The sequence below is a fragment of the Delphinus delphis genome, chromosome 3, assembly GCF_949987515.2.
Source record: "Delphinus delphis chromosome 3, mDelDel1.2, whole genome shotgun sequence".
NCBI classification, from domain to species: domain Eukaryota; kingdom Metazoa; phylum Chordata; class Mammalia; order Artiodactyla; family Delphinidae; genus Delphinus; species Delphinus delphis.
The window spans coordinates 132,798,628-132,812,412 of record NC_082685.1 but is presented as its reverse complement, the minus strand read 5'-3'; the positions used below and the strand labels follow the sequence as shown (position 1 = coordinate 132,812,412).

At 36.7% G+C, this 13,785-nt stretch overlaps 1 protein-coding gene across 1 annotated transcript in view; it reads left to right on the top strand.

Moving 5' to 3' along the window:
- Positions 1-13,531, top strand: part of ITGA1 (integrin subunit alpha 1) — a 171,019-nt gene extending 157,488 nt beyond the window's left edge. Inside the window, exons 28-29 of the mRNA XM_060009511.1 lie at positions 1,081-1,197; positions 6,164-13,531. Of these exons, the coding sequence (XP_059865494.1) occupies positions 1,081-1,197; positions 6,164-6,208 (162 nt within the window). The 3' untranslated portion in view covers positions 6,209-13,531. The remainder of the gene's footprint in view (positions 1-1,080; positions 1,198-6,163) is intronic.
- Positions 13,532-13,785: the final 254 nt, after the last annotated feature.

Here is a 13,785-nt window from a genome sequence, read left to right as displayed (position 1 = left end):
AAGTCACTGATATCCAGATTTCCCTTTCTGCACCTCTAAGTTCAAGGAAATGTTTTAGATGTGTTTAAAGTCTATCGTCAAAGGTCTGATTCTCTGTACATCTATACTCCTGCCAGCTCTGTTTTCCGGATGCATGAGTAGTGACCTACCCGGAGCCATGTGAGGGGTTTGGATCAATATCCACTGCATGCAAATATCTCCCCTGTTAGTTTCTTTTTTTTTTAACCCCTACTCTTCCCCTCTAGGTTAAGGAATTGAGATGTTCCCCATTAAACGGAGAGGCAGAACCTTGAGCTATTATTGGTCATTGATAGCTACCCTGACTTAGTTTTTTTTCTCAGAAACCTAAGGGATGGGATGCAGGGCAGACAAGTTTCATTGAGGTTTGGGTGCCACACTGAGAGAGCTTGAGTAGCTGGAACTCTAAAAGCTGTCTCCTTCAAGATTTACTTCAGTTAAGACCTAATTTAAAGATGCTAAGAGTATGTCAACGGGAATAGACAGTGTGGTATAATTTAAAAACACACTGGGGCGATGTATTCATGAATTCATTTATCTGTACATTTGAGATTTGTGCATCTTACTATATGAAAATTGTACCTCAATTTGTAAACAAAAAACAAAGCACATTGGAATTAGAATTAAAGTTACATTTAGAATTAGAAGACCTACTCAGGTTTATATGTCAATAACCTGTGACAACGTTCCAGCCCCCAACTTATGCTATTGTGATGATGCACTAACGGCTACTAATAAATCTTTAAAACATATAATACTGTTGGTTCTCCCTGAGTTAAATTCACCTCTACCATTGAGAATTCTGATTCATAGATAGTTTACTCTTCATGTATAAATTTCTGAAGGATAAAATTATAAAATTGTTTGGGTAATAATGAATATGACATGGTTAGAGATTTAGAATAGATGAAGGGCATTTTAAAGTATGAACTCATTGTTTTCTCTGTATGTAGTAATGAGATTAAGTACACTGATAGAAAATTATAGCCTGAAAGAACTCAGTGTACTGGGAGTTCTAATAGATGTTTATCAATGTTAACAGTCTTGTTTAATAATTTTCAGCTTGCTATTCAAATATCCAAAGATGGGCTACCAGGCAGAGTACCGTTATGGGTTATCCTGTTGAGTGCTTTTGCTGGATTATTGCTATTAATGCTGCTCATATTAGCACTGTGGAAGGTAAGAACCAAAGCTCCTTTGACTTTTCTACTTCAATTGTCAACAGCATATTGGTGAAACAAATTGTGATTTATCCATGCTGTGAAATATAGTATCACACAGCAATTGAAATGATAACCAAGACAAAATTAAAAAGAAAAATGCACATCTCATACATTGTGCACAACTTGATCCCATTTTTGTACAAGAAAAAAACTAGACATATCCAAAAATTATGTAAGATCCCTCTAGAGGTTAGGATTATAGGGGATCTTCATTTGTCTATAACACTGGAAATTTTAAATTACGTGTGCATTACTTTTATAAACAGAAGAATGAAAACTCTCTTTTATAGAAAAAACAAGAAGGAATTCCTATGTCAATTTAAGAATATATAGCAGCAGAATTATGGTTAAGATAAGCCCTATCCTAATCACATATCTCTATGTATCTTAAAAAGTATATGCTTCTTTACTATATAAAAATACCACATTTTACGCAATAGTCTCATGCCTGAGTGAGAAATGAGAGATTTATTCAATTAGTCGATGAAACGGAAATCTTATAGTTGCATAGACTCCTGTTTAAAATCCTCCTGTAAAACTGAGTAACCATCTATTTTCTGTCGGGTCAATCTCTATATTTACATAGATGTTTTGCTTAAACTGAGATATGCAAAATTTTTCGAACACTTAGCTGTATCTTTTTCAAATTAAGCAGAACTGAAATGATAGCTTTTAGGATAAATTTAATAGAGCATAAAATCTCATAAAAAGTTGAATTTAATATTTTTCTAGTTAAATATCAAATTGGCATTTATTCTACCATATATCACCCTATATTTTACTTATCGTCTTGTTTAAAAGCTAAGCTATGTTAAAACTACAGATTGCGGTTACATATTCATTTTTCTGATGCCTGAGCAACAGAATTATCTTTTAATCAAATAGTTTAAATAACAAATTTCTCTCCCACCAAATTACCAACTGTTCCTATCCATTCTGACTAACATTAGTTATAATGACTTAACTTCCTCTTTGGGGGGGTTACTCTCAGAGAAGATGAACAAAGCCATGTATATCAGGAGCATTTAGTTCAGTAAATAGAATCCATTGCTTTTCTCCAGCAAAGTCTCCAGGACAGAATTCTCCACCATCTCAAACCTCCAGCTCTTCCTCCTACTTTACAGGGTATCCGTGCTCTGTCTGTAATACCTGGCTTTGCCACACTGTGGTACCCAAGGCCCGGCTTAGTGGTGTCAAGGTTGTGCTTGAAATGCAGAATGTGGTTTCTTTGTTCATATGCACCTGTAATAGAAGATTTTACTGTTGGTTTCTTTCAGTATGGTCTTCTAAGCACAGCACTTGCTCGTATAGTTTCAGGGCACCGCTGCCAAGAGAAGAGGAAAGCCAGAGCTGACTATTGGGATAGTCTCTCTAGTTGTATACCTCTTTTTAAAACTAACAAATAAGTTTCAGCCTCCTGTTTTTTGGTCATCAGTCTGAAAAAGCATAAGTATAAAAACAAACACATTCTTCCATCCAGGAGATGTTTTGATGACACATTCTGATTGCTTCTTAGATCTTCTTTTTAAGCCCAAAGAAAGACCATTTAACAGCCTTTGGCCTGTCCTGACCAGTAGGTATAGTTAGTTCAGCAGCCACATCACTGGGAGCTCCAGCAATGAGAACGGTGATTCCACAGTAGAAAGGAGGGGAACTAGCACTTACTGAGTGTTTACTATATACCAGGAACTGTTTTAAGCTTTTCCACTTAGATACTAACGTCAACCCTATGAGGAAGACACTATTATGGACCTCATTTTGCAAGCTAGGGAGCTGAAAAATAGAAAAGTTAAATATGTTTCCCAAGGCCACATGGTTTGTCAGTTTCAAAGTAAAGCTCTGAATCTGGGCATTTCACTTTTGTGTCAACACTATTAGCCCCCCCACTCTATGTTCTCTCTTGCTTCTATTCACTCTGTTTTCCTTACAACCTCTTCAACTAAGTATTTTAACTACATTTTACCCTTGGGGACACTGAAGCAAACAGAGAGTAACTCTCCCAAGAGTTACCAGCTAGCAAGGGACTGTGTTCAAGCAATGCTCTATCTGCAAAGCCTACCCCTTATCCAATATGTCCCACCGCTGCAGGCTATGAGGCAAGGCTCTTCACTCTGGAGCTCCAGGAATTGGGTTTTGTTTAAGAGGGTCATAAACTCTCTGAAATGTATAAAAATATTTGGTACTGGAGTGAGAACCCCTGGTTGGATTCAGACTTTCAGCAGCTCCATTATACTGAAAAGATTAATTGGCCCTCCTCCTGCTCCAACCTCCCTGAAGAATTTGGTCTGCGGTAGGCTCAGAAGAGCTACTCTCATCCCCAGGCATCTATTTTTGCGGTACGCGGGCCTCTCACTGTTGTGGCCTCTCCTGTTGCGGAGCACAGGCTCCGGACTTGCAGCCTCAGCGGCCATAGCTCACGGACCCAGCCGCTCCACGGCACGTGGGATCTTCCCGGACCGGGGCACGAACCCGTGTCCCCTACATCGGCAGGCGGACTCTCAACCACTGCGCCACCAGGGAAGCCCCCCAGGCATCTTTTTAGACTAACTAGATATGGAGCAGAAACCTCAGAACTATCCTTTCTTCCTTCTTCTTCCAAATCCCACCAGTCTGGAAGTTCATCAAAATTCTCAGTCTGAGACTTTGTGCAGGGAACAGGCTAAAGCTTCCTCCTAGAGCTGGAATTCCATTTCAAAAGGCACAGTCTTTATAGCTTTACCTTCGTAGCATGCATAGCAGAGATTAAAGCTTGACAAAATCTTAGTAGGTGCTTAATATACTTGATGTTGAAGGGAGAAGGCTTGTAGAGGACACAGGTTTAAATAGGTTGGGAAACATGTCCTGAAATATGGTACCACACACTAAGGGAGATGCCCAGTCAAGTCAATATAGCCAATAGGATAGAATGAGACTCGGTCCACAGAGGATCCCCGAGAAATCAGATCGTTCCTGTCTTTACTTGATCTCATACTGATGTCTGATCCACCCTTGATGATTTATTTACTAATCCCAAAGCTTTGTTCCTCATGCAATATGCATATCCTTAAGGAGTGTGGATGGGGAATAGCACTGCCACCTATTAGTCTTTTATATGTTAATTTATATTTATTTATATTAACATATAATATAAATAAATTAATTTATATTAATTTATATTAACATTAACATTTATATGTTTCATTCAACATTTATTCTATATTAAAGTCATTGAGTGTGTATTTCTGCCAAGGACTGTTTAATCAGACCTTTGCCACAGGGTTTTGAACTAGGGGGACACAAATAAGATCATTAAGTAAATACAAAAAGAAAAAGAAGGAAAGAGAAAGCTACCAAGAAAGTCTGGGTGCTCAAAACAAACTTAACTTGTCGCAAATGTTGGCTAGTATTGGCCCTGTTCAGTTTGAAGCTATAAACTGTATTTTCCTAATCTCCACTCTAATCACCCAACTTCCACTGAAAACCCAAAGTTAATAGAATCAGTTGGGTGGAAAAGTTTAGATAACAGAAGTTAAGCTTTAAAATAAAGCATTTAACATGTGAAAGCAAAGGAATGTTGAAAAGAAGCAAAAAGACTTGAGGAAGAAGAAGAAAAGGTCAGGAACTGGGCGAGGCAGGAAAGAGAAAAGTCATGATTCACCACTTGCTTTTGTAAAAGGCTTGTCTGATTTATTTTCAGAACATGCAGGTACAAGTTAAAGGGCTTAATGGTTTGTGAATCCAGAACTTTTATAGTTGGCTCAAAGGAAAAGGCCTGATACATGCAGGAGAACTGGCATTCTAAGGAAGACACATTTATTGTTTCTTCATGTTCATTTGTTCTGTTGTCACCTTTTCTGTGACGTCTACCACCAACTAGATTCTGGCGTGGAGAAAGACATAAAGCCCTGAGTAAAATTTCTCTAATTTAAAACTGCATATGTTTGAACATTTATGCCCTCGAAGCCCTCAATTGTTCAATATAATTATTTTTTAATATATAATTCCCTTGCATAATTTACCCTAACTTCATGATTAAAATGACATGAAAGTACCACACTTTCAAAGAATTAACTCACTGTCTTTGCTTGAACTATTATAATCCACTCTCAAATTAAAAAAAACAAACACAGATTTTAAAAGAGAATACTTCTCTAGGACCCTTTTTTAAATTTCTTTTTTTTGAATATCCATTTTAGATTAGAATATTGCAAAGGTACCTTCTAGCTCCTATCCTTATTTTTATTAAACTCTTTAATTGGAAATAATAAAGCACTTGTAATTTTTATGATGCCCCATATCACAAAGCATAATGAAAAGGGACCCACATTCACCACTACGTGAAATATTTCCTATGTTCAGTGACTTCATTTTCATATCCAAATGATACAGGGTGTTTTCAAGAGACTCTTTATGTCAAGCCTATATAGACAGATGTGCTAACACATTTAAAGTTAATCCAGACAACTCAGAAATCCTCCCCAACCCCTTAGCCATAGTGTACCTACGAGATTCACCATCAGCAATAATTACCTCAATTTATGACCATCAGTTACTTGATGGAAATTTCTCTGCCACATCCCTGAAAAAGAAAGGTGATGGCAAAGTAGAGACAGTGCCAGTTTGTATGTTTGTATGCAGTTTGTATGTCTCCCAAAATATTTTTCCAAAACCCTTTAAGTTAGTTTGCTACATATACTAGTTTTTACTAGGAGACATGATATATTTAATTTACAAAAAAGTTAAAAATGAAATAGCAATTTGATAAATGACATTTCTTGACATTCAGTATTACTTAATAGATCAATGAAAAAAATACCTCTTGATTATATTATTTGTATGCCCACAATTGCTAACATTTTACTAAACTAAATTTTATCTGAGATTAGTATTTATTACTTAAATTCAAATAACTAATTGTATTATGTTTGGTATTTTCTCAACAGATTGGGTTCTTCAAAAGACCACTAAAGAAGAAAATGGAGAAATGAAATATTTTAGAAGAAATAATTATTCAATGATCTATCCTCAGGTTTGCCTCAAATATGTGACAAGAAATTTATAAATACAATTAAAGACATAGTCACATAACTCTACATAATCCATCAGGGATTAATCATTTAGAAAATGACAGATCAAGCAAGATCCAAAAACAATACATTAAAGCTTTATTTTATAAAATGTTGAAAAATATTTTTAAATAATTACTCATTTTTGTTGAGTATTTAAGCAAAATTACAAAGTGTTTTGAAGATGAAAAGTAACCTGTACAAATATGTTTATATATTAAATCACCATTCCAAGTATTTAAGGAATACATAAAAAGATTTTTATGATCATTGAAACATCTACTTTCAAAATAATATAAATTAAGCTTTTTCCATTGATTCCTGATGGATATCCACATTCAGCATGATGGTCAATATTTGTAAATGTCAAGAAAGGAATTTTACCTGAAAAAGGTCACTTCCCCCCATTTAAATGAGAAAAATTTCCCAGGTGGAGTCTATATACAATATAGACTGAAAATAGAATTAAATCACAGAGAATATATTCAGCATCTTTGTGTTGGGTTCTATACTGGGAAAGTTTTCTTTCCAAAGTGTTTGAAAAATAGTACAATTGAGCTGAAATTCTATCTACGATAGAAAATCAAGATAGACTTGTTTAAAAGCAAGTGCACTGAAGGGATTAATTTAAGCTTTTACAGAACACGCCTAGTTTTGGTATTGAACTCTAAAACTCAAAACTCTTTTATACTGAAAAGCACAGCAGTTTTATGTGGCATAACAGTGATTTGTCATGAAAAGTCACGTTGTGTGTGGGATATGCTAAAATGGTTTCTGAATGGAACTGACAATGTAGATGGATGCCGCAGAAATGCTGGTCATCTTTTGAACGTGAGGGGGTCCCAGGATGTAACCCAAAGTAGGAATTGTCTCAACTCCTTGGTACATGGTTCATTCAAACCCTCAAGCTGTGAGAGTATGTTTATTTTTAATATTTTAAAAGATATTTAATTTTCCAAACGTGGTTCTTCTTTTTATGAAAAAGCAGTATTCCATTTCAGTATTGCATTTTACCAACAAGCCACTGCTTTTTGAGTGTGGCATATGAATGTTTAAATGGATCTCCGGAAATGTATTTTAAAGAATTTCAAGTTTGAAACCTCGCACCAACAGAAAGACATCACACCTTTGTATGAGCTTCTTTGTTCTTGAAGTAATCACCGTGGTGCATCGGACTCTACTGTAGCATAAGCTCCTAGGTTGTTCCATTTCTTAGGGAAAGAACAATGAATGAATGTACATGTGAACTACTGCTGTAAAATTTTCTGATACTTCTGCAACTCTATCTCTCCACCCGATTGACCATCACAAGATCAGAACCTGTACTTATCTGGAAAGTCCTGGGCTCTACTTTTCTCAGAAAGCAGCAAATCAATGGAGAAATTGAATACCATACATTTAATTTTTAAAAACTAATTTCTAGGGAATTATCTGTGGACTCAGAGGCAGCCTACCTCATGGCTCTCTACATCTACATCTGAGATCCTGATGGTCAAAGACATGCACCTGGGGAGTGCTGAGGTCCTCAGTAGCTAGAAGAAAGGCTAAGTTTTTCCAGAGATTTGGCATCCTCTTCCTGGCCTGTGGTTGCTCAGAAGTGTCCAGTTTTAGAATTTTCTTCATTCCTGCTGTCTACCTCCAGGTTCCAAAATCATTCTTTCCACCTGTTCTTTCTTTGCCCAACAACACTCAGGTCTCTCGTATTCAGTCACCATGGTGCACAAGTCCGGTGCACAACCTGCTCAGCAGCTCTGATCCAAGCTCAGCACATTCTTAGAAATAAATCTAATAGATAAAATTTTTAAAAATTCACACTTGTCCTCTGACTCCCAGGCAAAGTATTTACTGAACCAGGAGTATGCACATTTCAACTAAACATGTTGTTAACGTAAAGGGGAAAAATAGAAAAGATGGCATTTTTAACATTTTAGAAAAGAGAGTAAGAGCTGTTTGGCCAAATCAAATAGCTACTTATAAGCTCAGCACAGTTTTTAACATAATTCATTCCTGTTTTTTAAGTAGAATATTAAATGAGCCAGATATCCTATTTCCTTAATATCGTGATTTGTTGAGGTTTATGTATGTATGTGTCTGTGCATCTGTGCGTGTGTGTGTATAAACACACATGCACACACACACACATGTATGCATGGACACAAATTGGAGAAAAAAATACCTCAACACCAAATAACAGAGTTTACAAGAAATAAACACACAAAAGCTACACCACAAGAAAAGTTTGATTCATCCACTTTGCATATAGTTTTCACTTTCATTAATATTTAACTTTAGCATACATTTATGCAACTATCTAAAAATCATAAATGTATAATTATTATTTTGACTAAATTAATAAGTCAACAGATGTCCCAAATTAGCTTTGTACAGATATCCTAAAACAGAGACAATGATTAAGAAATATACTAAACTCTATTATTTTATTTTAAAACATTTAATAAGAAAAGTGATATTTAAGACAATTTATGAGCTTATTCATTAAATTAAATTGCAAAATAGTTTCTTTTTTTAACTTTGGTATTTTTTTAAATTAATTATTTCTTCCACTGTGGACTGAACTATGTATGAAGTCCCTTTCCATACCAAGCCTACAATGGTATATTGGTAAATTATTGAACAACTTGGCTCTCCAGGAGGAAAAAAATCCCTGATTTGTGTCATTTACCAGTTTTCATGGTCTAAATAGTTTTGTCACGGCCATTTTCAAGCTACCAACATAGCCCTAACCAGCTTGCACAATTCCTGAAAATGTATTTGTCAGTTCTCAAGAACCAGTATGAGCTAACTTCAGTGCACCATTGAGATAGATTAGATGACAATGATAGATAGAAGATAGATAGATGACAGATGATAGATAGATGACAGATGATAGATAGATAGATATAGATGATAGATAGATAGATAGGTGTAGATGATAGATAAATAGAAATGTAACATGAATATATATATATATACACACACACACAAACATGCACAATACAATCATATTTCAAATTATTCTTAAAACGTTGATCTCAAACCCAGCAAAGTGCTACATAGTTTCCCATTCTTCAATTTCAATTTCTAAAATTAGAGTCTTCCTTTAATGTTAATAAAATGATACGAACTTGCAGGAAAAGGAGTTGAAAGCAATATATATATATAAAGGGTGACACTGAAAATCAGAACTACACAACCACAAAGAAGCTGTTTCACTTTCTCTCAGAATCCAGAGGCCTGCAGCCATACTGTGAAAGGTCATCCTTTGTAAATATTTGTAATTTCTATGACCCAGTTTGAACTTCAGTGATCCAATTTGTTCAATTATTTTCTCCGAGCACTAGATTCATGGGCAATTTAATCTCTGAATATTTTTTATGTCATAACTGTGCTTGAAATGAGGCTGTGGGAGGACATATTTTACAAAATTTGATGTTTACTCAACCACAGTAATTTATAATTTTACCTCTTATAAAACCAATATCTAGGCTCAATTAGAAAACAAATATCTGCACCAAAGCAAAAGGTGGTTGCGCAGTGCTTGAGTAAACCTGGGTGGAAGGAGAAGCTGAGAGAAGGGCTGGCATGTTCTCTCCAGGCGGCCCCCCGAAGGGCCACGGTTTGCACTGTGTGAAGGCTGCCCGCCAGCGTCTATGCACTGCGCTTTCCTACAGGATATCTTCTCTGTCAAACATGTTGTAATATGCTCCGTGTGAATTAACTGTCTTGCTTTGCACAACAGTGAGAAAACTAAGAAAGACCCAGGCTCAGAGCATGGTCCGTGTGCCCAGAACAGTCACAGTATTGTTCAAATAAAGAGGCTTCTGGCAAATCAGCCTTTTAAAAATAGTATCCTATGTATCCTTCATTGATTTTCAACACTTCTCAAGTCTCCCTCCATTAGATTAGTCTTCTTACCCAAGGGAGATTTTCAAGAAGACTACTAGAGAAAAATCTTTTTAAAACGTGTGCTCTGTTTGCTACGAATACCAGCTTCTGTGATTTGATCATTTACACAGGATGTCAGTCCTCTGTTCTGTGGCAATCTAAAGGGTTGGTATGGTAAATGTAATAGGGACAGAATGAAAGGCTTGAAGAGATGAAACAGCTTGAAGAAATTTACAGACTGTTATTGGGACACTGTCAGCATCTACTCCAGTGGGGAGCTGGCAGGATTTAGCCCTTTGGTGGGTCTCCATCAGCACCCCCCCAATCCCCATCCTCACCCATGGAAATTATAATCTAAAACATGATGGGCTTCCCTGGTGGCGCAGGGGTTGGGAGTCCGCCTGCCGATGCAGGGGACACGGGTTCGTGCCCCAGTCCAGGAAGATCCCACATGCCGCGGAGCGGCTGGACCCGTGAGCCATGGCCGCTGAGCCTGCGCGTCTGGAGCCTGTGCTCCGCAACGGGAGAGGCCACAACAGTGAGAGGCCCACGTACTGCAAAAAATAAAAAAGAAAGAAAGAAAAGAAGAGCTTTAAAATCCTGGAAATGATGCTACTTTCTAACTAAAATTTCCAATTTAACTGTAAACAGCAGGCATTTTAATGCAAACACAACTTCCAGGTGAATCCACTAGACAGCCCTTCCAATCAGACTGCTGTCTCTAAATACCTCCTACCCAGAAATTCTGAAACCGCCACTGGAAGTGAACTTTGCAGTGCATTACTAAAGGCTAAAGGCTGCCGTTTCAATGGGAGCACTGTTGTGCAACATCTTAAGTAGAACGATAAAAAGAGAGTTAAAATCTAACATTGTAATCTGGTGAACGAGTATTTTTGATCCTCATATTAAAATGTAACCTTGAATTTAGCAATTCCAAGTAACAGCCTTTAACCATCAACCTTGAGGAAAAGTACAGGAGCATGTGCCGGCTCTTCAGCCCCAGGTGCATTGTCCCCTACAACATGTGGTGCCCAGGAGGTCCAGTTCCTAACTGATGAGAATGGATCCTCTGCTGCTGTAAATGGCCTAAGCTCCCAAATCCACTACATCCCAGGATCGGCCCTCCCACCTCAGACACACACATATGCACGTGCTGAAATTTTACCATACTGAAAAATATACAAGGATAAGTTCTCACTTCTAATGTTGGACTCCTTGCTTTGAGATCAGCTTTTTTTTTTTTTTTCCCTTTTAAATTATATTAAAGGCTTTCTCCCATAGCTAGTGACTTCAGAACTTTACACAAGACTTCCTTGCATTTTCCTCCCATTACAGGCTAGAGAATTTCAATACCGTGAAGACTGGACAGTAGGACCCAGGGCCCATTTGCAGGATCTCTCTGCTTTCTGCCTTCCAGTTGGCTGTTTCTCTTCTCAACTGTACAGTGGGGATGTTTGGTCTTAATTTGGGTCTTCTTGGCAAGGCCATTCTAAGCCTGGTACTCCTTGCAGGGCCTTGAGATCTAGGTGTTCTTTACTGGTGAATTGAGGCTTGGAAATCCTTTAATTATCTGACATACCATGGAAATCACGGCAATATACTAGGCAGATACCAGAGACAATCATAACTATGATTATGTTTGATCTTACCATATTTGAAGTCACATCTTGATGAAAAACGACTAAGTCTGGAATTTCAGGAGCTTTCCTGCAAGAGACTGAGACTCAGTGTTTAACCTTTTATTTCAGTTTGATCTATGCATAGAGATTGGGGACAAAACTTTTAAAAGAAATGTTCCAAATGACAAAATAAAAGGCAGGATTCAGCAATCTCCTACTGACAGTCCCTGTCCCCAGTCCTGTTTTTCAAGAAGCGGAAAGAGGATTGGATGGGGAAAAGTGAGTATCATAATTGTTTCTTTCTGCTACATATTGCCAAGCAGAAGGAAGTCACCACACGGCACACTAATTGTGGCTTTCTGAGAGATCTTAGCATCATAGGTCCAATGACAGGTGACGGTCTTCCTGCCATGCCCCCGAGGCATCTTGCATTTTGAGAGACAGAAAAAAAAATGTGGGGAGAGGGAAAGGGAGGGGAAGAAGCTATTCATCTTTTATGTACACACCATTACTCCTCAAAAATACTGTAAGCTTCCTTAGCCCACATCATACCTGGCTACAATACTAACACATGTACTTCACACAAGTAAACTGTTGATTAAATAAGAGTAAAAGTATATTCTTACCTGTCTATTAACTAGGGCTAATTTCCTGAAGTTTAACATGCTTTGGCTCAAGTAAAAGCAATCATTTGAAGTAACAACAGCTCAGATCTTCTTCGTTCCAGAAGCATTTCACACAGTACATCCCGATACTTAGTGTTTAATTGAGAGACACCACTGCCTTTATTCAGGTTACAAGAGCCACCCTGTGCGTTCCTTATCAGGAGGACCAGCCTGAAGGGAGATTGGTGTACTGTGTGTTACTACTATTAGGTTGTAAAATTGATAAGAGACAGTGTAAAAAATTGTGTCCGTTTTATTAAAAAGTAAAACACTGCATATAATAACTACTGCCCTGAAGCATGTATCATACTCACTCCAATAAACTTTTCTGCATGGTCTAACATAAAGTATATTCATTGCTTTTTTATTATTATTATTTACCTCAGAATAAACTCATTAAAATGAATAGCTTAAGGGTGTGTGCATTTCTACAAGACTTTTATTGGACCAACTCGTTAGAAGAAAATATTTTGATTGCATTCAAGAACAAAGAAGCACGAACTTTGTTGATTCTAGTAATCTATTAAGTGCCTAATTTCAACCCATTTGAAAAAAGAAATGGTCATCAGATTACAATGATTTCAGTTGATATAATTAGAAATAGCTGAGAGAGTAAAAGAGTGCTTTGAATGTCCTATGTATGGTGCATCCTGTATACTGATTTGAGGTCAGAGGTTTGGTATTTTTGTATAATTCTGTCTTATCTTGGGCATCAGCTGTGTATTTTACGTCAAGGTAAATGAGCATCCTGTTTTATATGTTAAATTTAAAAAGATGACTTTTTAAAAGAAGAATGTGACTGCTGTGATTTTAAATACACAAATTTTATCCAAGATTAATATTTCTTCCAATGCACCAACTTTTTTTTTTTTAGCTCCTTGGTAGGCTTTCAGTTTGATGCCCTAAAGGGAAAAAACAGAAAGCAAATTAAGTCTGTCTATGGTGTTTCCTGTACACAATATAGCAATGTGATTAGTCTTTTGCAAACTTGAGACAAAAACCACAGAATCCATTATTACTACATATCTTCTTCTAATGAGATGTTTTATTAATAAATTGTCTGCTATACAATAATAGATTGGACCACATAGTATAAAACAAAAATATACTAAGAAGTAAAAAAAAAAGGTATTTTCTCTATTCAGCTTATAGTTTAAAGAAATAAACTTATTTCATATATAAGGGCTAGAAGAAAATGCAGGAAGAAGTTTGAGTAGTAATAACATGTTCATTTTGGGTTTTTAAATATTTATTTATTTATTTTATTATTTTTGGCTGCGTTGGGTCTTAGTTGAGGCATGTGGGCTTCACTTTAGTTGTGGCGTGGGCT